Source organism: Crotalus tigris, unplaced genomic scaffold, assembly GCF_016545835.1.
Source record: "Crotalus tigris isolate CLP2741 ecotype Arizona unplaced genomic scaffold, ASM1654583v1 scf7180000024342.5246164, whole genome shotgun sequence".
Classification (NCBI taxonomy): domain Eukaryota; kingdom Metazoa; phylum Chordata; class Lepidosauria; order Squamata; family Viperidae; genus Crotalus; species Crotalus tigris.
The window spans coordinates 1,019,318-1,042,722 of NW_024100512.1; the positions used below are offsets into that span (position 1 = coordinate 1,019,318).

General features: G+C 35.3%; 1 protein-coding gene across 4 annotated transcripts in view; it reads right to left on the minus strand.

The window, feature by feature from the left end:
* Positions 1-581: 581 nt before the first annotated feature.
* Positions 582-23,405, minus strand: part of PTPRG (protein tyrosine phosphatase receptor type G) — a 780,345-nt gene continuing 757,521 nt past the window's right edge. For all 4 annotated transcript variants that reach the window (XM_039326607.1, XM_039326608.1, XM_039326606.1 and 1 more), the window contains 10 exons: positions 22,362-22,525; positions 20,097-20,232; positions 18,812-18,958; positions 16,653-16,746; positions 15,761-15,837; positions 14,891-15,019; positions 14,056-14,202; positions 12,009-12,151; positions 10,824-10,959; positions 582-9,204 (listed from right to left, as the gene is read on the minus strand). In XM_039326607.1, the coding sequence (XP_039182541.1) occupies positions 9,058-9,204; positions 10,824-10,959; positions 12,009-12,151; positions 14,056-14,202; positions 14,891-15,019; positions 15,761-15,837; positions 16,653-16,746; positions 18,812-18,958; positions 20,097-20,232; positions 22,362-22,525 (1,320 nt within the window). In that variant the 3' untranslated portion in view covers positions 582-9,057. The remainder of the gene's footprint in view (positions 9,205-10,823; positions 10,960-12,008; positions 12,152-14,055; positions 14,203-14,890; positions 15,020-15,760; positions 15,838-16,652; positions 16,747-18,811; positions 18,959-20,096; positions 20,233-22,361; positions 22,526-23,405) is intronic.

Genomic DNA, 23,405 nt, shown 5'->3' on the forward strand with positions numbered 1-23,405 from the left:
ACGGCCAAATGTTGTTGGTTTTTTTTTTTGCCTCCCTGAGAACAGAGAACTGTTTTTCACCAATTAACATGATAGAATGTTTTTTTTATTCCCGTTCTAGTCTAGTTTGAATGTGCACTGCAGAACTGAACTATTTAAATAGATTTATCTTCCAAGAAAACCGAAATCCAGTTTCAATCAATAAGGTGTCCTTTTCAAAATGGAATCTGACTTTTTAGCAGGCCTGGAAAAGGCAGCTTCATCATTCTAACTTATGAAGGATAGTTTTTAATTTGTATGACTATATATAGTAATAGTAGTAAAGTTGGAAGGGACCTTGGAGGTCATCTAGTCCAACCCCCTGCTCAGGCAGGAAACCCTACACCATTTTGGACAAATGGCTGTCCAGTCTCTTCTTAAAAACTTCCAGTGTTGGAGCATTTACTGCTTCTGGAGGCAGACTACCCAGCAGTTGATTCATGGCAGCTTCACTAGCCCAAGAGATTAATTCTATATATTGATCTTTTTATTATATTGGAGGCAATTTTAATTTACACAGGACCTGTGCACCTATATTGAAATGATCAATCAACTATTATAAATACATCAAAAACCATACTTTATTTTATGTATAGCAATACAATTTACATATTAAATAACACTATAATAGAATGATTTAATATACTTTTAAACATAACAAAATGGAAATTCTTCAAGTTACAAAAAAGAAAACAAAATCAAAATTAAGAACTTCCCTAAAACCAAATACCACATTTCCCCAATGGGTCAAAGAGATAAACTTATCCAGTGACTGGTTAAGTCTAATTCCTATTGCACACACTGACAATGGAAATTAAAGAAAATCCAGCATCAACAATCACTGTTCCAAAGAAATAACCTGTGTTGAATCATTTTTGGAATGTGATGGCATTTCACTACTTTAGTACACATAAAAGATGTTGCACATATCCACCACAAAAGGAAAGAAATGAAGTTGAAACTAGAAAAAAATTAGCTTTATATGAAAATATAAAATTCTATGATTATATACCATTGATACAAAGTTCCCAGAAGATGCTTATTCAAGCAACAAAATATTTACACTTGTGATGATTTCTGTTATTTCAAAATGAATGAAATGAAAAGGATGGCTAGAGAATGAACACTTAGTTCTTTAGAAACAATGGCTGCTTGCTAGTTTCAAAGGTTTAACAGCAACAAAAAAAGTCACCACCCCAAATGTTGGAGAGTTGTGACATTTTATAAAATTGATTATCTCCTCTTCTGGAGACGTGTTTATTCTTAAAACTCAAGACGTTTTTTCTTGAAATTAATTATCCTCTGTAGAAAAGGGTTCCATTTCAAATATCTAACAAAAATACTAAAAACAGTCAAATAGCTAAAACTATAATGTCTGAGGCCAAGTACTTTCACTGTGGTTTGTCTGTCTTTGTCCCCCTGTTTGTATGCCTGCCCTACAGATGGGTGTAGCTGGTATTGTTTAAAATGGCAACCAAAAGAGAAAGCTCAAACGATGCACGAGCCAGAGTAGAGAATTAAACCTGTAACAAAAAAGAAATGCATTTCCAGTTGATATAAAATTCACTGTCATGAACATCGATAATGGGAATGGGTAGCAGAAGAAAATAAATTTTGAAAGCATGGCTGCTAAGCCATTCATTTTGTAACATTTCCTGTTTTTTTCTCTCCTAGAATTGGACTATTATTTTCGCTAGGAATTTGTATTAAGCTTCTTTGGTAAAACTAATAGCTCTATTTTAAAAGAGAATAGCACTTTATAAGAAAACGGGCATTTATAACAAATCATTGTGCTGTGTCATGAAAAAGAAAAGGGAAAATAGTTTGGTACTTTCCAATAAGTCTTCTTCAGCTTAAAGAAATTGAGAAGCATTAGGAAGCAAGATTTGCTCTTCTCATTATAATCCCAATTAGAATAGATTTGAATACATTCTCTTCCTTGTATATAGGCATGAATATATACATTAGAGTGGTTGCATTTATATTCTGAACTGATTAAGAATAAAAAAGCATGATGAATGATTGATGAATTAATACAAAGGACTACTAATATTAGCTGGATTCAACAATACAAAATAAAACATATATTTGAGATAGACTGTACACAGCGAATGAGCTCAGATATTTCAATATACTGGAATTTTGTAAAGAATCCAAGACCTTGGGGTGAGCATCCAAATGCATAAAAAGGTCATGTATTTGAGAATATCCATGTTATAACTATGCTTTCTTAATTCCAGATAAAGCACTCAGGATTACAAATTAATCAACATTTAGAACTCATTTCATCCACAAATGTATAGAACTTGACTCTAGCAGGAAGGATGAGTGACAATATCTCATAAGAATTGTGAGGCTACTTATTTGTTCGTTTACAATTATAGCTTATATCAATTAGCAGTTCTACAATAATCTTTTTATAAACAGGTACAAGATCTATCCTGAAGAGCAAGGCAGAATATAATTGTAACATGAACAGTAAAGGACTAAACCCTGTTAAACATTTATCTGGGAGAAGCCACAAAATCCAGATGTTAGTTGTGCTTAAAGTAAATTGAACCTAGTGGGAGTCAAATTTTGATCAACCTGCTCCATTGATTCCAATTATTAATTATGCGAATGTATATTTTTGTCACATAAATGCCTAATAACAAGCATATGTAACTGGCACCGAAGAGAGATGAGATGGTAGCGGTTGTTTTTACTATACACTCTTCCATAATTCTAAAAAAAAAAAAAAAAAAAAAAGATTTCCCAAACTCCCATTTTAATGGTTGTTCTGACATTTGCAGAATAACTTTCCATATCCCTTCATGGTTCTGAGCCTGCTCAGGCTTTTATGCTGCTATTTGCATAACAAAAATATAAATGTTAATTGAATTAGGCACTCACTATTTTTCTTCTATTACTGCTCCAGTTCTTTTTTGGGAGTTTATGTTACTGTCTTTTAAAACAAAATGAGAAATGTAACCCCAGTAGTGCAGTTTTTCATATCACAGTGAAATTATTTTGTGGAGTTCATTCTTACATTTAATCTTGAACAGCACCTCTTTCCCCTGAATCTTTCTCTATTATTGTTAATCTCTTTGCCTGCAACATTAAGCTTAACGATCAAGAAAATGAATGAATATTAAGTGGAAGGTTATTACATGTTAAATGGAGGCACACACCTATGGAATAGATTCTGCATGAGAACCAAACACTCAGTTCAAATGATATTTGCTTTGGACTTCTGGGGAAGCAATAGCAGACTGAAGGCAGCTCCATGGAGAGTAGAGCTGGCAGAAAGAGAAGTTGATGAATGGATTGGCTCCTCAGAATTTCTCTCTGGAGCAAGGAGAGGCCAGGATTGCCCACAAGTATTCCATACAGTGACTCCCTCCTGACACCATAAGCCAGCAGTTTCAGGTGTATTTTAGTACTCTAGGAGCTGGGAGAAAGTCAATTTGCTTATGCCATGGTTCAGTGCCTTTAAATGGATACTGGGTTTGCAGGACTAGAAGACCTCCAAGGTCCCTTCCAACTTGTTATTTAGTTACTTCCTCTCTTAAATGCTTTAAAATTGTTTATTAATGGCTTTTTTGATGTTAAGAACCTTCACAAGGCAAGTTTCATTATACTGGGTGAGTTTCTTTATCCTTCATGAATGACGTTACAGTTAAGGACTTTGCAATGAATTTCTTTTTTATTTTTGAATAAATAGCAAAAGGTGATTACTGTATAATATTTATTTTAGAAAGTTATAAGATTAAAGGACTTGAAATAATTTCCCGTAGATTGTTTAAAATTTTATAGAAATGTATATGAAGAGTTTGAAACTAACTCTAAGGAATTCTATTGTGGGGAAATGTTACTGATTAAGAAAAAAAAACCAACACATGATAAGAGGGGACTTTCGAAGTTGACTAGAGGGAGCCAGAGAGAATTAAAGATTACAATGAAAGGAGAAAAGACCTATTAAAAAATGGAGCAATATTATTTGAATGTAGGATTCAAGGATATTTGGGAACAATGCGCTCAGAAATTACTCTTAAGATTGTCTATTATGAAAATGGATTTTAAAGGGGCTATAGAAGAGGAACAGATTTTACTGGATAAAATGGAGATTGAGAGCTGATTTGAATGTGCATCTGAAAGTGGATTTAAAAATGCCAAACTGCAAGAATAATATGGAAAAAGATGCCACACTGAATTTACAAATGAAACTGGCTGATGAGGGTACATATAATTAAATCAGAAGAGTGACTTGGTTAGCTTTCTTATCTTGGATTTACAAAACAGACAAGTTATACTAATGTAGGAGTTTCTGAGGAGACAAAGAGGAAATGATAGATCAATTGGAGGGACATCATTTGAAGGGATTAAAAATCAAGATTTTAAAAAATAAACAAAAGTAATATAAGATTTATTTGATCAAGTTTAAACTATATACATTGTTTCAGGTTAATGGATTTTTTTTTTTTTGACTAGGACCAAATGACAAAGCTTTAAAGATTTGTTGACAGAGAACAGATAAGAGATGAAAAAATATTTCTTTTGTTATATTTTTAGAGAAAATGCTAAGTTACTGTGTTAAAAGACTATAAAGTTGACTTATTTGATTAAAAAGGTAAAGGAGACCTTGTGGATTTTACTCCACTAATCATTGCCGACTGTAAGGGGGTGGTGCTCATTTCTGTTTCAAGGCCATTGACCCAGCGTTGTCCGAAGACATTTCCATGGTCATGTGGCCAGCATGATGTCACGGAGCACTGTTACTTATTTGATTAAGGTTAAAATATAAATTTTATTTATCCCTGGCAGTTCTTAATTGGATTTTGCTGATTGGGACTGAATGACAAGATTTGATAATTTGTCTTTTCTTAAGAGATGAGATGGGGGAAGAGGAGAGCCTTTACTGAAATATCAGAGCATAAATTACTGTCTGTTTTGTAAATCCAAGATAAGAAAGCTAACCAAGTCACTCTTCTGATTTAGTTATATGTACTCTGTACTTGTACAGAGAGAGAGGAGATTCATTTCTTTATGTATCCTTTTTAATTTTTTTACTCTATTTTTTCTTCGCGCCTTTTATTTTCTATGTTCTTACTTTGCATTGTTTTTGCATTTGTAAATTTTAATAACAATTATTATAAAAACCGCAAATGGCATTGACTTTGAAAACCATCTTGCTTCAGTAGAGACTGATCTCATTTAAGCTTACGATCCACATTCAGATTTACAGTTAGGAAATAGTGGCTTAAGTGTAGTGAAGCTGGCTTATGAGCTCGTTCATTCCTTTTCCATCAAAATCAAACATTCAACTGAAAATGGAAAAAGAAAGCAGATGTATGTTTTTTTACCTGTTAAACCAATATTTTTTGACACATAATTTGGGTGGGAAACAATTAAAATTGTGATTGTGTTTAAATGGTTGCAATTTTCTGAACAATGTTCATTGATAGCAGTTGAAATGCAGTCGTTGATGTGCAGTGTGCCTCTAGTCCTAATAGATGTAATACAAATTTTATTTTATTATTTATAAAATGTATTGCCCACCCATCTTACCATATGATTACTCTGGGGGCCTACAATTATATCTTAGTTAAACAAAAAAGTTAAACCTTAAAACCAAAGACACATGAGGAGGGCAGGAATGAAGTGGGAGGGAGGGAGGATCTGTTATTACTCAATCAACCACCTCCATTGCGCTGATCCCTTCCTGGGGCCCCAAGCTGACCGGCCCAGCCACATCTTTAGGCCCTTACAAAAAGATAGGAGGGCTGCGGCATAAAATGGCATATAAAAGTATTAGGATAAAGTACAATTTGTGAAAATGCAGTAGATGAACTGAGACTGTGTGTGGCTTCTTAGTTGAAAAGATTGGAGCCATCAAAAGGCTTTTACTGTGATATGTGTATGGTTCTTGTAATTCATTTACCTCTGTATCAAAGAAAGGTTCACAATGGAATTTAGCAAATTTTGAGCATTTTCTTTAATCCCACATTAATAATTTGAATAGCAAATTTAAATGGACAGCAATACATGTCACTTATTTTTATGATTGCAATTATATGCCATAATGTTAGTGTAGCTCTCACTCTGCTGGATATTTTCCCTGTTTTATTAAATCTTTCCATTTTAAAAATACATTTAAGGACAAGATATTTTAAGAAATAGTTTTGTTTTTATACATATAGTATTTAGATTTGAGAATATTACTGTGTATGTGTGTGTGTGTATATCTATGACAGTAGCAACAACTTAATTAAGAATTAAGGTTATCCAGTTCCTTGAGATTTAGTTGTGAAATATTTAAAAAATGGCGATAATTGATGTAAAACTGACTTGTTCATTATTAGAATCCTTAAAAAGGGGATTAAGTCTGCTTTCAATGGATATAAAGTCACAAAACACTATTTTATCAATGAGTGATGGGCATTTATATCTGCTAAGAATGCGTGCATTTTATTTTTAATAAATAGTTAATATTCTAATTATATTTATTTACGTTAACTAACATTTTTCAAAGTAATAGTTTTATTCTGCAAATATGTATTGATATGCCACCTTATACTGCAATAACTAGAAGAGCAAGGACTGCATAACAGATCCTATGTTGTAATTTTTGTAGCAGTGGTTGGAGCTCTTTAATGCAATTAAAACTGGACTGACTATGTTCTGGAAGATGAAAATTACAGAATTTTCAGTATGCTTTAGAGGAGCTATTCAAAGTATGTTTTTTTTAAGAAGAAATGAAGGTACAGGATATGCAATGATCTTGTTCTTACTGAGTTAATAAACCTATGTTTGGAATATACCATTTTAGAATTGGAATTCATACAATAGGGCAAATAATAACTATATGCCAGCCAAATACCTAGGAAAATGCTAAGTTATAACTGATTCTGTGATTCCTTCCATGGTCTAGGAACATTTGCCTTAAATGGAAGAATATCTGACAACCCATTTCTGTCCAGTTCTGTAGAGTCCAGTTTTTAATCTACTTTTACAAATTATAGTAAATTTTTGTTTTGACTAATTCTGGATTATTTTTCTATGGAAGTGCAGCCACTCCTACATTGACAGCTCAAGAGAGAACATTTAGATGAGGCAACTTCACTTTGGTTTGTTACAATCCACCATTTCATACCTTGTTACTTTCATATGCTAGCACATTATTTTATCTAGTTTGAATTGGAAACAAAGATAAATAAACTCCACTCATTCAGAGAACACGCAAACTGTTTTTTGATTGAGCTAGTCCAGACAGCCATTGGGTGGAATCTAATGGCTTTCCTGAAAACATCTACTTGTCTGTTTTCTGATGTTTGAGGAACTCTCAGGAGTAGCTATCAAAAGCGCAAAAGAGGATTTCTTTAGCTATTGAAACTAATGCTGTCATCTCTTACTGAGTTACTCTACATCTTCAGCTTATATAAAAAGATTGTATTTCACTAGAAGCTAGTTCAATTCTCATTTGTACAATGTAAAAACATAGGAAAACAGTACTGATAAAGATCAAAGGCTATCTCTTCCACCAGTACCAATGTCACATCTGGAAGCAGAATATAAGCAAAAATAGTATTGTCCCCATCATTTCCCCCAGTAATTGAAACTGAGAAGCCTATTGCCTCTGATACTGGAGATAATATCTAGCCTTCATACTGAGTAGCCATTGATTCTCCATGAATTTGTCTCATAAAAGCCTTGTAAGGGGACCATATATTCAACTGAGCTTCACAAATGGTTTGGAAAGCGCAACTTTTTAAAGTAATTTGGAATAAAAAATTAAATATTAAAGATAATGAGTAGAGGTTCTTTTAAGGGAGCGAAACATTAAGGTTGTAATCCTATATACATTGATTCAGTGTAATTTACTTTTGAGTAGACATAGGATTATTTTGTAGAATAATATGTATAGTATCGAAAAATGAAATTATGAAATTGGGAAGTACATACTAATGAACTGTGTTAAAAAAAGAGGAAGAATGTAATCTTATAGGTAGTTTTTTTATTAGATCGCTTCACCAGTAATATGGATCAGTACGTTTTAGCACTAGAGTATGAAAATTACACACCTGTAAAAACGGCATCTAACAGCTATCAAATTAAGAAATTCTTTTCTCCATCATATAACATACTGTAAAGACAGAGGTTCTGTTCCAGAAACTTAAGGAACTATACATGTAAATGTGAATAGTGTATGAATTGGAAATATTGCTAAATACTTTTGGAATAAAATGACCTGATTGAACATTGTTGCACTGTAATTAAATTATCCGTAGTGGAAATATGATCAAAATATTTTCTTGAAATGAGAATGCGATTAAAAATGCTTGGAAATTAATGGAAGTATAAATTCGAGATCTGAAATTGAATCACAAGTCTGAGTTGCTTTGCATTTTGGAAATATAATTTTATGTGTTTCATAGAAAACACTCCATTGAACTTTGTAAAGTCAAAAGAGGAATTCCAGACAATGCAGAGCAGCTGTTCAACTGAATTTCAACAGCTTTCCAAAATTTATCTAGCGATCACTAGTTTGCGAGAGAAAATGAAGAACACTACTCATCCATGTTACTGGAAAACAAAAGAATTATAACAGTACGCAAATTAAACAATGAATATTGGAATAGGTCAAGGATACAGCATTTTTTTTATGTAAATCAAAACTATTTCTCTGGCCTCGCATCCAAGATTGTAAAGCCAAGGCTTATGAGAATTAATTAAACATCATGATATTTCAACTAATAAGTAGTGTGTCGTCATGGAATGTCATCAAGATTTGTTTTCTTTTGTATTATATCTCTATAGGCAGTTAACACTGATCATATAGTGCAAACTAGATAAAATTGTGTTTCACTGTGTGAAATAAACAGAGGTGCAAATGCTCAGTAGGATACCATTAAGACGTAAAATGGCAAAAATAAATATCAAAACTTTTTATCAGTGTAAAAAAGTAATTGGGTTATTGTATAACCTAGAGTCTGGCAAAAAAGGCCTCAAAAAGTTCAGTCTTCAGAAATTCCACAAATTAAGTGCCTTTAAGTATTCCTTTTAGACAAGAGATTCCATACTTTCTGCAGGATCTGATTCTTCACTGGCCATAACAACACCATTTTTGTCCATTGCCATGGCGCCATTTCCATTTTCTTTAGTGCTGATCAGGCTTAGCATTGCTTTGTAAAGGAATTGGTACTGCTCCTGCAACAAAAGGATCAAAAGGCGTTAAACTACCTAAGATTTAAGCAAGCAGAATGTTTTATTTATTTATTAAATTTTTATGCCACCCATCTTATTGACACAGCAACTCTGGATTATAATATAATAAAAAAGGTAATACAAGACAGATAAAATTGGAAGAATTAAATAGGAAAGCTAAAATCCAAGACAATGGGCAACTTGGGGGAGGGGGGTTCTTTTCTACCCTGTCAGCTACCTCCAATGTACATGCCCCATTGGGGCTCCAGGCCAAGTGGCGGAACAAAGTTTTCAGGTTCTTCTGGATGGCCAGGAATATGGGGGCAGACCTCTATTCCAATGGGAGAATATTCCAGAGGGTTCTCTGAAAATTCTCCTAGATCTCACCAACCAACATGATTTGGCAGATGGGATCCAAAATAGGCCTCTCTCACTGGAATGAATGAAATGGGCTATTCCTGTCAGGATGAGATGGCTGCTCAGATACCCTGTGCCTTTCCCATAAAGGTTTTTAAAGATATAGGTAGTCCTTGACTTACAACCACAACTGGGCCCAAAATTTCTGATGCTAAATGAAACAGTTCGTAAGTGAATTTCACCCTTTTTTGCCACAGTTGTTAAGTGAATCACTGTAGTTATTAAGTCAGTAACATGGTTGTTAAGTGAATCTGGCTTCCCCATTGACTTTGCTTGTCAGAAGGTCGCAAAAGGGGATCACATGACCCCGGGACACTGCAACCGTCACAAATATGAGTCAGTTGCTAAGCTGACTGAATTTTAATCATGTGACCATCAGGATGCTGCAATGGTTTTAAGTATGCAGTATGGTCATAGGTAACTTTTTTTCCAGTGCTGTTGTAACTTCAAACGGTCACTAAATGAACTGTTGAAAGTTGAGGGCTACCTGTAATGATCAACTAAATTGGAACCAGAAGCAAACAGGCAACCAAATGCAGTTTGTATAACAGCGGTGTCACATGTGCCAGCTGAGGGATCAGTAGGACTGTCCATCCTGCTATCTTCTATTTTATGTCCAGATTGGATTTTCCAGAGTGATTCAGTTTTGCCTGTTAAGATTCCAGTTGGAGTTCAAAGAGGTTTTCTTTTTTCTTTTTTTTAATTCTTTACACAACTCAGCAAGTTTTACATTATGGCATAACTTTCACTTTCCAAAATAGTGCAACAGTTCATCTTTCATTTTTTTAAAAATAATTTCTGTAAAACTATATTGTAACCCCTCCCCAAAAGAAAGCATCACAATTTTCTTCAATGTGTTTCCATTTACTTTCAATCATTAATGAGGGCATGTATAAATGATCTTGTCTGGCCATCAAATTGCTTGTTTACATGCAGGAAATTTCCAATAAAAAGCCTCTGCAGTATAATATGAAAGCGAGGGCAAGTTCGCCCTACAGTGTCCCTAAAAGTTATGCATATTGCTGAAGAACAGCTCTTAGGATCGAATCCAATGATCTTACTCTACAAGATAGAAAAGAACAAGTGGAAACGAACAAGAACTTAGGATTGTGCACAAAACCTATGCAAGGATTTCAACTGTTTGTCTTTTTTGTTGAATGGTTTCTTTGTAAAACCACAACTATCTTTCCCAGTTCCAAACTTACAATGTCTGTAAATACTCCAGGCCTCATCAGATTGATCATTTTTGCCACCTGGAAAACATCAACAGCATTTTCATTTTCCAGTTGCTGAGACAGGGTAGTCAGAGCACATAATGTTCCAGCTGCCACTGCTCCATACCTGAAAACCCAAAGAATAATTTTATTCCCTATAAGAAATCCAGGAGAATCTTGTATGTCTCTATGCCGGCTTTAATTTCTCTTGAATTTCCCCCTGAGTTTTTGTCAAGCATTTATTCTCGGAGGAATAAAACAAGGGAAGATGAGGATGGGTGCACATATGGAAAAATATATTTTCTGCTACATTTCCTCAGAATGCAATTAAAAGCTGAACTTATACCTTAAAACATGAAAATAAAATTCAGCGAACATAACAAATACTAGAATGGATTTACCAAAGAGATAATCTTGCAGGGTTAAAAGCAAGCTTGATTTTTTTTGTCTGCTCAAATCAATAATTAGATTAATTTTGAAACAATTTTTAACATGGCAAGTTCAGCAAAATGACTACAAGCCAGATGAACATTAAAACTAGCCATGGGGTAATACAAGTCGGCAAAAATATCTATTTAATATTATACCTTTGTAATGTACAATAGCAACATTTAAAAACCCTTCTTCTCTATTCATATTATCACCATTCAATAAAAATATTGGATACAGCAGAAAAAAATATTTATGAAACTTTAAACACAATTGTAATATTCCTAGAGGAGTCAATAATACCTTTTACCTCCCTCCTCGATCAGTGATGGCGAACCTTTTAGAGACCGAGTGCCCAAAAACCGCCCCCCCACCCTCGTTCCACCTCCCACCCTGCAGCACATGGCAGCCACACCCTCCACCCAGACCCCGCAGCATCATCTGCATGCTATGGGGTGCGAGGGCAGAATCATGTCCCTGCTGCCCAGTTATGTCCTTGGCTGCGTTACTCCGTGTGGGCCGCACCTGGGGGTGATTCTCCTCCAGGGAGGCTACTGGTGAGGAGGGGCCTTGGGGAGGCGGGGCTGGGGCGACAGCACGCGTGCCCACAGAGAGGGCTCCGAGTGCCACCTCTGGCACACATGCCATAGGTTCGCTACCTCTGTCCTAGATGAATGTTCACAAAATTTTACATTTCTTATACCTTTTCCAATCTTTATAAAAAAATATTTTAGTGAATATACATACTCATCATGAATGATGGTTGGGCCATCTCTTGTTAAGGCCTCTTCCTTGATTATATTGATAAGTTCAAAGGTACTGCTGATTGGGGCATCCGGATTTGGCCATTTGGGGCACTGAAAGTGGCGAACTTCCAAAACATAATCATCCTGAAATAAAAATCAGCCCAACTATTGACCATTTTAATTCCATTTCTAGATTTGAAGTAACTAAAATTTATATCTTTAGCCCCTACAGTGTATACATTTTTCAATAATTATTTTTGAAGGAGATGCTAAGATGACAACCAATTAGTGATTCCTTTTACAAGCTTCTGCTATAGACCAGCCTTATTTCCCCTGGTTCAGTCTCTCCCTCCCCACTTTCAATATCCGGGGGGGGGGGGGAGAAGGAAGGAAAGGAGAGAACCCAGATAAGCCTTAGTAATAATATTGGGCTTTAAAACTCCAGTAAGGTAGAGAAGCAATGAGAATCAACTCCCATTTCCTCAATGGAGAACATATACTTTCAGTACCCTGTCTTAAGTAGGGGAGCACAGAAGATAACTTCTCCCATAGGAATCTCCTGGATCCTTTACAACCACATTACTTAACAGTAATCCTTTGATAGAGGAAGAATTATTTATCTCTCCAAGAAATCAGAAATGAATTCATTTATGATTCTAAAGAGTGTCTTCCCCAATATTACTAGAAAGAAAAAGGTGATTCTTAGTAGCACCTAACGGTTGGTATAACCTCTCTTTGCTCAGTTTTGGGGAGTCTCTACTCCAGATGCAATAGTGATATCTCTGAGGCTGCTCCATACCCTGTTTTCTAAAATTTAGGTGACATTTCTGCATCAATAAATTTCTCTTATGGATGTTGCATGTCATTAAATCTACTGTATGCTGAATCCAAATATAATACTTAAACAATTAGGATGGTTAGATAACATACTGCATATTTATTACGTGTGAAAATCCAGATGCAATTATTCATTACACCATGGTAAGAAACACCCAAGGTAAATCTTACTATCAACTAACAAAATAAGGAACAATGTTATGTTTCAATTATTTAAAAATAAAATAAAGGAGAATATTTGTAGCTCAAGGTGGAAATGAGGGGGTCATTGGTGCTCTCTGAGCTTGGTTGTTTTCTTGCAGATGTTTCATTGTTCAAACTAGATAACTGCACTGATGATGTTACCTAGTTTGGGTAATGAAACATCAAGAAAAAAACAAGCTCAGGGAGCACCATTAAAAATAGAAAAATGACATAGAAATGGCATGTGATTATATATCAGTCCAAATGTCAGATAATCACTCAGCCAAACACCCATACGTATAGGACATCCTGGCACTTTGCTGCAGAGCATAACAAAACATATTAAATATTTTTGGAACAACAGCCTAGCTTTTCTGAAACTTCAGTTTCAATATGAGCTTAGTTTCTTGTATAGAAAGTATTACATAAATGTCCCCCATTTGTGATTTGAGACGACTGAACGGCTAATAATTAGAAGTAATTTCTTCACTATAGCATATATCCCAAAATTGCATCTGGAATGTGGAAAACATTTTAGTAAATCTAAATTTACTAAGGAGGAATATTAATCTTTGAACCAAACCTGACTGTTACTCTATGTCAATTCCATGTAGGACGAATTACAGCCTGAATAAGCTGCTCTCAACAGAATCTGGGAGAAAGCTAGTGAGTATATGTCATAAAATTTCTAAAGGAAAATAATGAGCTTTAAAAATGGCTTTTGTTTTTTTTTTTTTAAAAAAAATAATTGGGACCTCAAACCCACTGTGTTTTTGTTTGAGAAGTCATTCCATGCTTAGTTCTATAAAAGCTTAAGTATTATAGCTTTCTATGGAAATGGTATTCTGCAAGCAAAATTGGGATACTCTAGAAACAATCTCTGAGAAGGAAGGAAATGATATTAAGACCAAAGACAGACATTGTCCGTATCCCATTGCAAATCATTCAACTCAAATATTAACCAACAACAACAGGAGTTTGAATGGCAAGCAGACTTCAGATTCACCTCTGGAAGATATTTTATATACCTGAGTAGCCTCAAGGATAAAGTCATGGATGATGATCTGTTCTTCATTAGAGAGGCACAGCTGGTCCTTGCTGATAAGGGTGACGGTAAATGCCTCGCAGTTCATGGATTCTTCCCGACTTGGCCAGTATACAAACTCATCTTCTGCCTGAAGACAGTTGAATCAAACGGAAAACACTGGAATATATTTCTTTAATCTTTAAATAGGCAGAATTCACCAGGTCAAAACTTCATTTAAATAGGCAAGATCTCAAACTAATTTTATGCAAAATTCTTCTCTTGGAAAAAAAAAAAAGAGAGAATACTGCCAGTATACTCTGTTCTTCATCACAGCAAACCTTAACCTTTATTTGGTTTCATGGGGAGATGCTTATTTTACAACATTGATATGATCCACGTTTAAATGGATAAATTTTTCCCAGTAGTAACAGTTATATAATTATGTACTGTTCCATTATGCCATGCTGCGGGCATTGTTATAAATACAAAGATTATCTTATTTATTTTCTACCTATAAAGTCATTTAGGTGTTGATTCAAAAATTTAAGATTTTTTAAAACACTTATTTTCACCTAAAACGTTAGTAAATAATCTTTTTTACTGCTTGATATATAGGGTTCTTTTTGCTATACTGTTGCTGGCAGATGTACAAATTTTCCTGTCCTTGGCTATTTTTCCCCCCTGGTGCTCCCAAACTTCTTTGCATAACCTGAATAACAAAATTGTATTCTCTGGCTATAATTTTTATTGAAATAGAGGAGAAGCGGGTAAATAATCTGGTTGTTTCTTATTGTGCTACCATACGAATATGCAGTATATGAAATGAAATAACTTACTAAACTCTGGTTATCTGGAAGCATGACAATGATCTGTGCATTGTGATCCCAGATCATTCTCCAGAAGTCTTTAGTTGTATGTGGCAGGGGATGCTGTGTTATGATAAACTCATTGCTCCGATAGTAGCCCTTTAAAAGAAACAAACAGTAATTTTTCATAAATGGAATAGTTTGGAAACCTTAAATGCCTTGGGTGAAGACAAAAATAATTTAAATTGCTAAATTTTAATGACAATTTACTGGTTAATTTATCCAAATAACAATACTGAAGAACATTATATACTATCTTAGTTGTGTTTTTTGTTTTGTTTTTTTCAGAATACATACTAACATGATCAACTGTGCTTTATAGAAATAAGTAAACTATTGTTTTCAAATAATATGAGCAAATCACTTTTTGACTGAATGTCATTTAGATTCCTGCAGTAGAATTCATTGCTTATGTATCACTTGGTTTTCAATGCTGCTTCAATTTAACAATTCTAAGCAGCTTAAAAAGCAACAGACACATGATGAGCAATAAGGCAAAATATACTATTGGTGAACATATTAGCCTAGATACCTGGCATAGTTTATTGTTCTTGAGCATACAACCAATTCCTCCTACAGAGTGAACATAACTTTTTAATTACTGTTCAGCCCCTTCTTTCCAAGGGGGCGTGGAACAGACTGTGCCTTAATTTTTAATTTATGCAAACTATTTTTTTAAATTGTATGCAGAATCTATAGTGCTCAATACAGTTCTGTTATTAAGCAAAGGAAACATAATTTTTACTGGAGTACAAGACAGAACAATCTATAGAGACAGAAGAATTTAATATTTGGATGTTTTCTCTGAATTTATTTAAACATTAATGATTATTATCTTACCATAATGTACGAGGCATTAATGTAATCAGTTCCCTTCATGCCAGGTAATGGTGCTAGTCCTACCCTTGCTCGCTCAGCTGCAGCATTAAACAAATAAATTATGTGTCAAATAGATCATAAACATCATGGTAGGATTATTTTAACAAAATACAGTTTTCCCAGGATCTCATTTAGATGATAAAATAACACCGATTAAATTGATGCAAAATTCACATGAAAACTTAATTTCCGAAATAAAATGTTGCTTGTGCTCTGTTCTATTGGCAAAACCACCCAATGAAAACTAACTAACTCCATGAACCTTACTGAGAACAGGGATTTTCAAACTCTTTCAGGCTGTGGAATCAATTAAAAAAAAATTCCAGACTCTCTGTTTCCTGCCTCATAGACGTACACATACAGTGTTATCATCAGCACAAACAACCCCACCTTTTTCACTGTACCTCCAAAAAAAAAAAAAAAAAACCACTTGTTAGGGGTGCCCTGTCCATGTTCAATTGAACTTTTTTGCCCTGGAAAGAGTTTTCAGGAAACTGTATGTAGACCAACTCTGGAAGACTGCACCTGTTTACTAGAATGCGTTGACAATTTATGAAAATCAATAGCCGTTCTTTACTTTATGCAAGGACCAGTGTAACTGAATTATATGCTATAATATAAGCATTCCAGAACTATTATATTTTGGTTTAAAAACAAAAGTATTTGGTACAAGCTAACTTTTAATCAGACATCTCAAATTCAAGTATTGGTGTTTGGTCTGTATGCAGGTTTGTCAACCTTGACTCTGGAATATAAAGCAATTGAATCCATTCCCTGTCTCACTTAATGCAAATATACTTTAGTGGAATGAATTTATGCAGGGCAAGAATCAAATTCAAAGATGAGATCTTACATGGCACTACTGATGAGTTTCTGTTCTTCTCTTTGTTGCAATCTTTTTGGGCACTAAAGCATTCTATATATTTTGCATTGCATTGCATAATCAGCTGCAAAATTTAAACAGAAAAGAAACAAGATTATTTTTTGACAGTCTTTTAAAAATACAAATCTGCACATACTTTTCTATTTCTGAAAAAAAAGAATCCTGCTTAGAAAACCAAAATGTATTATCACTGTTAAAAGAATTCAGAATGCTAAAAACAATCAACCACCCTGTATTAAAAATTCTTTATACAAATATTTATTGGTTCTTGCGTGTATAATTCTCATTTTTAAATAAATGAAATTCTATTTCACCTTAGTTTGACAAGTTCAGTTTAACTTTTCTTAAAGATATAAGGTGAAAATATGTACAATAAAAAGATGTCCCTAGAAAATAAAACCTTTTATTTTGTAAAACTTTTAAAAAAGCTGTGCTTGATTAATTTTTCCTCCTACTTACTGGGAACCTCAAACACTGCAATTAATATCAACATATTTAGGATACTCAAAAAGGAGAATATTTGTAGCTCAGGGTTGAAATGATCCCCTCCCATCTTATTTAGGATAACTTATTTTGTTTGCCAGATAAATTTTTGTAATTTATCCATTGTGCAAAATGAATAGTTGTGACCAATTTGTGGGACACTTTGCAGATAAAGCCCCTTGCAAATATTCCAGTTTTGATTCCACAGCTGATTGATCCTGATAGATACATTTGTTATTTTCAAATTCTGTGAAGATACAGGAAAGATCATTGGATGAGTGAAATTATATCTATGCCTAAATCTTACCTTGTAGGCAATTTTAGGCAGCCAGTATGCATTGTGAATGAATAATAAATATCTGTTTGACTTCTTCCAAGCTTCAAGGAAGTGACTGTGAAACTCTGTTTTTTAAAAAGTATCTGTATACTTGCAATACTATACAGGTAGACCTCACTTAATGACTGCCCTGTTTAATAATCGTTTGAGTTATGACTGCCTGAAAATGCAACTTCACAGCCTGTGGTCACATAACTGACATTTGAGTACTTTGCAACTGATAGGTATTAATAACTGTTATGGCGTCCCATGGTCATGTGACTGCCATTTGTGAACTTCACAAGCAGTAGTCAATGGAGAAGCTGGCGGTAAAATTACAAGTCGCAATCACATGATGTCTTGCTTAATGACCACATGGGGAGAGACATCAAAAGCATGTCATTGTCATGTGATGCTTCACTCAGAGACAGCATCGCTGAGCGATGGAATTACCAATCCCAGTTATGGTTCCTAAGCAAGGACTATTTATATCATTCATTGGTATGAAGAATGCATGTTGTGTTGCCCCTAGAGCCCCCAAGATGGCAGCAGAAGAGCAAAAGAATGATGTTTATGATGATGTGCCATTTTTGGATAAAATAAGACATTGAATCAATTATGTTAAGTATTTGAGAAGCTTAATGTAACCTATTTTAGTTAAAACAATATCATTGCACAAACAAAGCACATTTCAAAAAAGTCCTGGAATTTCTACCCTATTCCTCCTTGCTATCAGCTTCAGATTCCTGAAAATATATTTTAAAGACTCCTTTTCCTAATACTTACAATCCTCCTTTCATCTTATGCTAGAATAAGCCCCTATCTAGTTTTAACTTTAGACTTAATTCCCTAAGGGAAAAAACCTCATTATGAGGGCATCGCAGAGGGCATTACCGTAGAGCGGATTCTGCAGGGCTGAACCATGACTCAAGGATATTATCAATCCTACCATTTCAATTTTCTTGATTTACTTGAATGACCTAAGTATCAACAATGGTCAGGAAGGGCAGCAATAACAATGGAAACCATTCAAAACTACAATTGATAAATCATGTAGGTATATTGGAGCACGGTGCTTGTGCGGTTAGGACACTGGGTTGGCGGTTAGCAAGCCTATGTTTGAGACCCTAGTGCCACCATGGGGCGGGGTGAACCCCCATCCTTCACTCCAACCCCTGCCGCGGTCATGAAAGGGGTCCCCAATTGGGCATCCCCCAGGCAACAGTGATGTCACCAGCTAATCCTTTCAACCCAGAAATGTCTCGGTGCTTCTGACACAAGTGCGATGAGATGTAGGTTTTGCATCCACGCAGCAAGTGTCAAAGTTTACCTTGAACTGTTTCTCCAGTCGAGTCTTGCCCCCAATGCCAGGTATGAGAATGCTGTTGACATAGCTATGTAGCTGATTGGCAGAAACTTCAGTCTCTTTCCCGAGAATGGCTTCCAACAAGGCATCATGAATGAAAACATACTGCTCCTAAGAGATGCAAAGAGAGATAGGCATGTGTAACTCTGTTCTGAATGGAGTGCAAGTGCTTTTGAGTCATGCAAGGCAGGATATTTGCAACAACCTTGGATCAAATATTACTTACATAGCTTTTCAGTTTCACTGATGGTTCTATTTATGGAGCATTTTTCCTTTTTCCTCCTCTGCTTGTTTATTACGTTTTTTGCAATATCTTAATTTTGTAATATCTGTAACATCTGTTACAGATCTGTAACATTTCTAACATAAATTGCCTCCTTTTCTTAAAATATTTCCCTTGTTTACTTTGATTAAATTAAAATAGTGTTATGAATTCTAAAAAGTGAAATTATGGGATGACTTCTATCAGCTTTTCTTCTCTAACCTTTCTAAAAGGGCTGTGCATTTCAAATAATGCTAATAAAATAGTCTTGGCCATATTTGAAGTTTTGAAATTTGGGGTCTGTACTGCCCCCCCCCCCCCAACTCCAACCCAAATAATTTCTTAAGCACTTAGTTTATTCTGAATTTTACACATTGGTGGTCTTCAAATAATGATCAAAATTGGAATTTGAAATTCTGCTACTAGGCAATGCAATTGTTAAACGAGTTGTGCCTTAATTTATGACCGTGGTTGCCGTGGCTGTTGAATGAATCACTGCAATTAAGGGAATCCCATGATTGTTAAGGGACTCAGGCTTCACCCACTGACTTTGGAAGCTGTCTGGAAAGGCTGCAAATGGTGATCACCTGACCCTGGGATGCTGCAACCATTGTAAATACATGCTGGTTGCCAAGCGCCCAAATTTTGATTTTATGACTGTGATGATATTGCAATGGTCTTAAGTGTAAGAACCAGTCATAAGTCACTTTTTTGAGTGCAGTTGTTGTAAGTCAAGGACTGCCTGTAAATGAAAAATAATCTGTCTAAATATACCCATTCATAAGTATGGATCGTCACATAACTATGTGCTCACTAAGAATCCACATTCACTTGAATCACATAATGATTCTTTATATATGCCTGCAGAACGAACAAATACAGACACAAAAATTTAACCTGCAAATTGTGTTATTTTAGCAGTAACTGCAATAAGCAAACTTCATATAACAAAATGACAATGACAATGAATACATTTCTGATTCTTACCTCCGTCTGGACGAGGTAGTTGCGCTGTGTCCTGATGTGTTTCAGGAAACCCAGGACATTAACTGTGCTTTTGTCTTTTATTTGTTGCAGCATGCTGTCTATTACAATGTAGGTACCAGTCCTGCCAACACCAGCACTAAGCCCCAAACAAAAAGATAAAAAGAAATAAAGCAGTAGGAAAACATAATTAAATATTAAGAAAGAATGCCTTGATGCTAATACTAATTTTCATAACAATCATGGAAGTGCTGTAAGCAATGTTCAGCCTGAGCCTCTTCAAATAGAATAGAATATGGCTTGGGATCCTGGGAATAGTCCCCAAATTGGCATCCTGGAATATGCTTTGGTGATGAAACCAGTTCTCTGGGGAATTTTGACAAAATGGCTTAAGGTATCCTAAGTTTATATCCTTTAGAGATCTCATTGCCACTGCCCCAAATGATACATGTAAATGGTTCTTGTATAATTTGTGGTACTTCAACCAATAAATTTCTCTATGGTGGATTAAATATTTGCTTTGCCAGAAGGACTTCAAGATGTTTCTTTGAAGATAAAAATGTCCTGTGCTTTCTTTCTCTTTCTCTCACGTTCAACTGTCAAGTGCCTCTTTCTTACTTTATCTTTCTTCTCTAAGATCTTTATTTGCATGCTAGCAAAACACTCTTTCATCACAGCCTTCACCTTCACCTTCACAGCATTTGGGGAATCTTCCTATGTCACAGCGCATATTAATGTGCTTCTCAGGGAGGAACTAGCCCTGCATAGGGAATATATGGAAGCTATTTCCCTACTAGTGAAAAAGTCAGGATGATTCAAATCCGCTTTCCAATTGTTCTGTGATTACTGAGTTTCAATTTTAGATCAGATTTTGGAATGTTTACTATTATTTAATTTCAAAGATGACTAGATGGGAAAGCTTAGTTTGCAATCAGTTAGAAATCAATTATAGTTGTGCTGCAACTTCAAAATGAATGATGCTCAGAACCTTGTTCTTTAAATTCTCCCTTTTGATATATCAAACATTTTCACTGCATATCATAATATCCTTTTTGATTCAGAAGAATGAACTTTACCAAATAAAGCATGCAGAAAAAATTATGAGTTCACGTACTGATGATACACCTTTCCAGATGGTTTCTTTTTTTTCAGATTTATAGGAAAAGAATATTCTAAGAATGCTAATATCTACACATTCAGGAAATCCAAGCTCTTTTTGGCAATCAGGATACATTAAGAAGTTTCATGAATGCAATTATACCTCTTTCCCTGACAATGTGTTTTTTGTTTAGCTTTGTGCAGAATAGAATAGAGTAGAGTAGAGTAGAGTAGAGTAGAGTAGAGTAGAATAGAACAGAATTGGAAGGGACCTTGGAGGTCTTCTAAACCAGACCCCTGCTCAAGCAGGAGAACCTATACCATTTCAGACAAGTGACTGTCTAGCCTCTTCTTAAAAACCTCCAGTGATGGAGCACCCACGATTTCTGAAGGCAAGCTGTTCCACTGGTTAATTGTCCTCATTGTCAGAAGTTTCTCCTTAATTCTAGGTTGCTCCTCTCTTTGATCAGTTTCCAACCATTATTTCTTGTCTTGCCTTCTGGTGCTTTGCAGAATAATGTGACCCTCTCCCTGCCTTGTGGCAGCCCTGCAGATACTGGAACACTTTTATCATGTCTTCCCTATTTCTTCTTTTCTTTAGACTATCAAACCCAAGTCCTGCAGCTGTTCTTCATATGTTTTAGTCTCCAGGCCTTGGACCATCGTAGTTGCTCTTCTCTGAATTTTTTCCAAACTCTCAATATCTTTTCTGTACTATGGTGACCAAGGTGTGGTCTTACTAGGGTTTTATAAAGCGGTACTAATGACACAGTGCTTTTTAGTACTGTTTCCAGAATAGTTTACGTTAATAAAAAAAATTAAAAATCCAGAAGCAGATGACAGCGTAAATATGATTGTGACTTAGAATGACACCTTGGTTTAATCCTAGATTCCATGAATAAACTTGGAAAAATAATATTGTGTCTCAGACTCTCTGTAATATGTGTTTTCTGTTACTGTGGTAAATGTAGCTATTTATTTTGGTACCAAATCATTATGTTGCTAAATACATTTAGACACATGGTGATTTGTAAAGATGTCAGCAGTTAAAAGAACAAGTGATGCACATATAGATGCATTGTTGTAAATAATAACCAAACCACCATTGCACCTGTACATTAATCTACACTATGTTGTCAACACGAATGGATTGACAATGTCCAAACATACCTGCAATGTACAATTACTGGACCCATCTCAGCAGTTCTGGCTGCAGAGGATCTTCTTACAAATGTCAGCACAGGAAGCGCATATTCAGGTACTCCCATGTCAGGCCACTGTGTGTAATGGTACTGAATGAGTGTCCTTTCATTTTGACGTCCTTTGGGATTTCCCTTTTGATCCAGAAGTCGTGAAAAATACAAGTAGAAAATATTAATATTAGTTAACATCAAGGTTTCCTTGGGTTCATATTTTTCCTTCTCTATACTGCTGTTTGGCCCTCTCTGGACACCCTAGAGCAGAATAAACTCAGTGGTGCTGAAATTTAAGGATTTTATGTGAAAAAGCCCTGTAAATTCTAATACTATTATCTAACAATTGAGATACAAAATCAAATTTGGGTCGGTCACCGGGACCAGAGATTTACTCTATGCCAGAGCCCGTCTTCAGGGAATTTCTCTACTGGAATACGTGCTCTAAGCCAGAGGTAGGCAACCTTGGCTCTTTTATGACTTGTGGACTTCAACTCCTGAGCCAGCCATACTGAGGGGAAAGGGAGAGGTTTCCAAGCTGAGTCATGCTGGCTCAAGAATTCTGGGAGTTGAAGTCCAGAAGTCATAAAAGAGTCAAGGTTGCCTATCCCTGTTCTAGGCTCTTCTGTGAGTCGTGTTTATGTGGTGGCTTCCTATTAGCTGATTGGTGTGTTGAGGGGCAATTGGCTGCTGTTTCCTTGGATTGCCAAGCCCTTAGCTCCTAAGTATTTGATAAGCTGGTGGCAACTCCTGTTATCTGACAAAGAGTACATCTCTGGTCCGGGTGACTGACCCAATTCAATTTTACATCATTATCCTGGGACACGTATATTTGCCTTCAACTGAGATACACTTTGCCTTACAAAGAAACCTTTGTAATTATTGGACTACCATATCAGTTTATAAGAGGTAGCTTCCAGTAAGTTCTCACAGCCTGACATGAATTGAAAATCGTACCCTCCAAAATGCAGCTGAGTCAGATAAAACTGATCTCTGTCTTTCAGGTTCATAGCTACAGTAT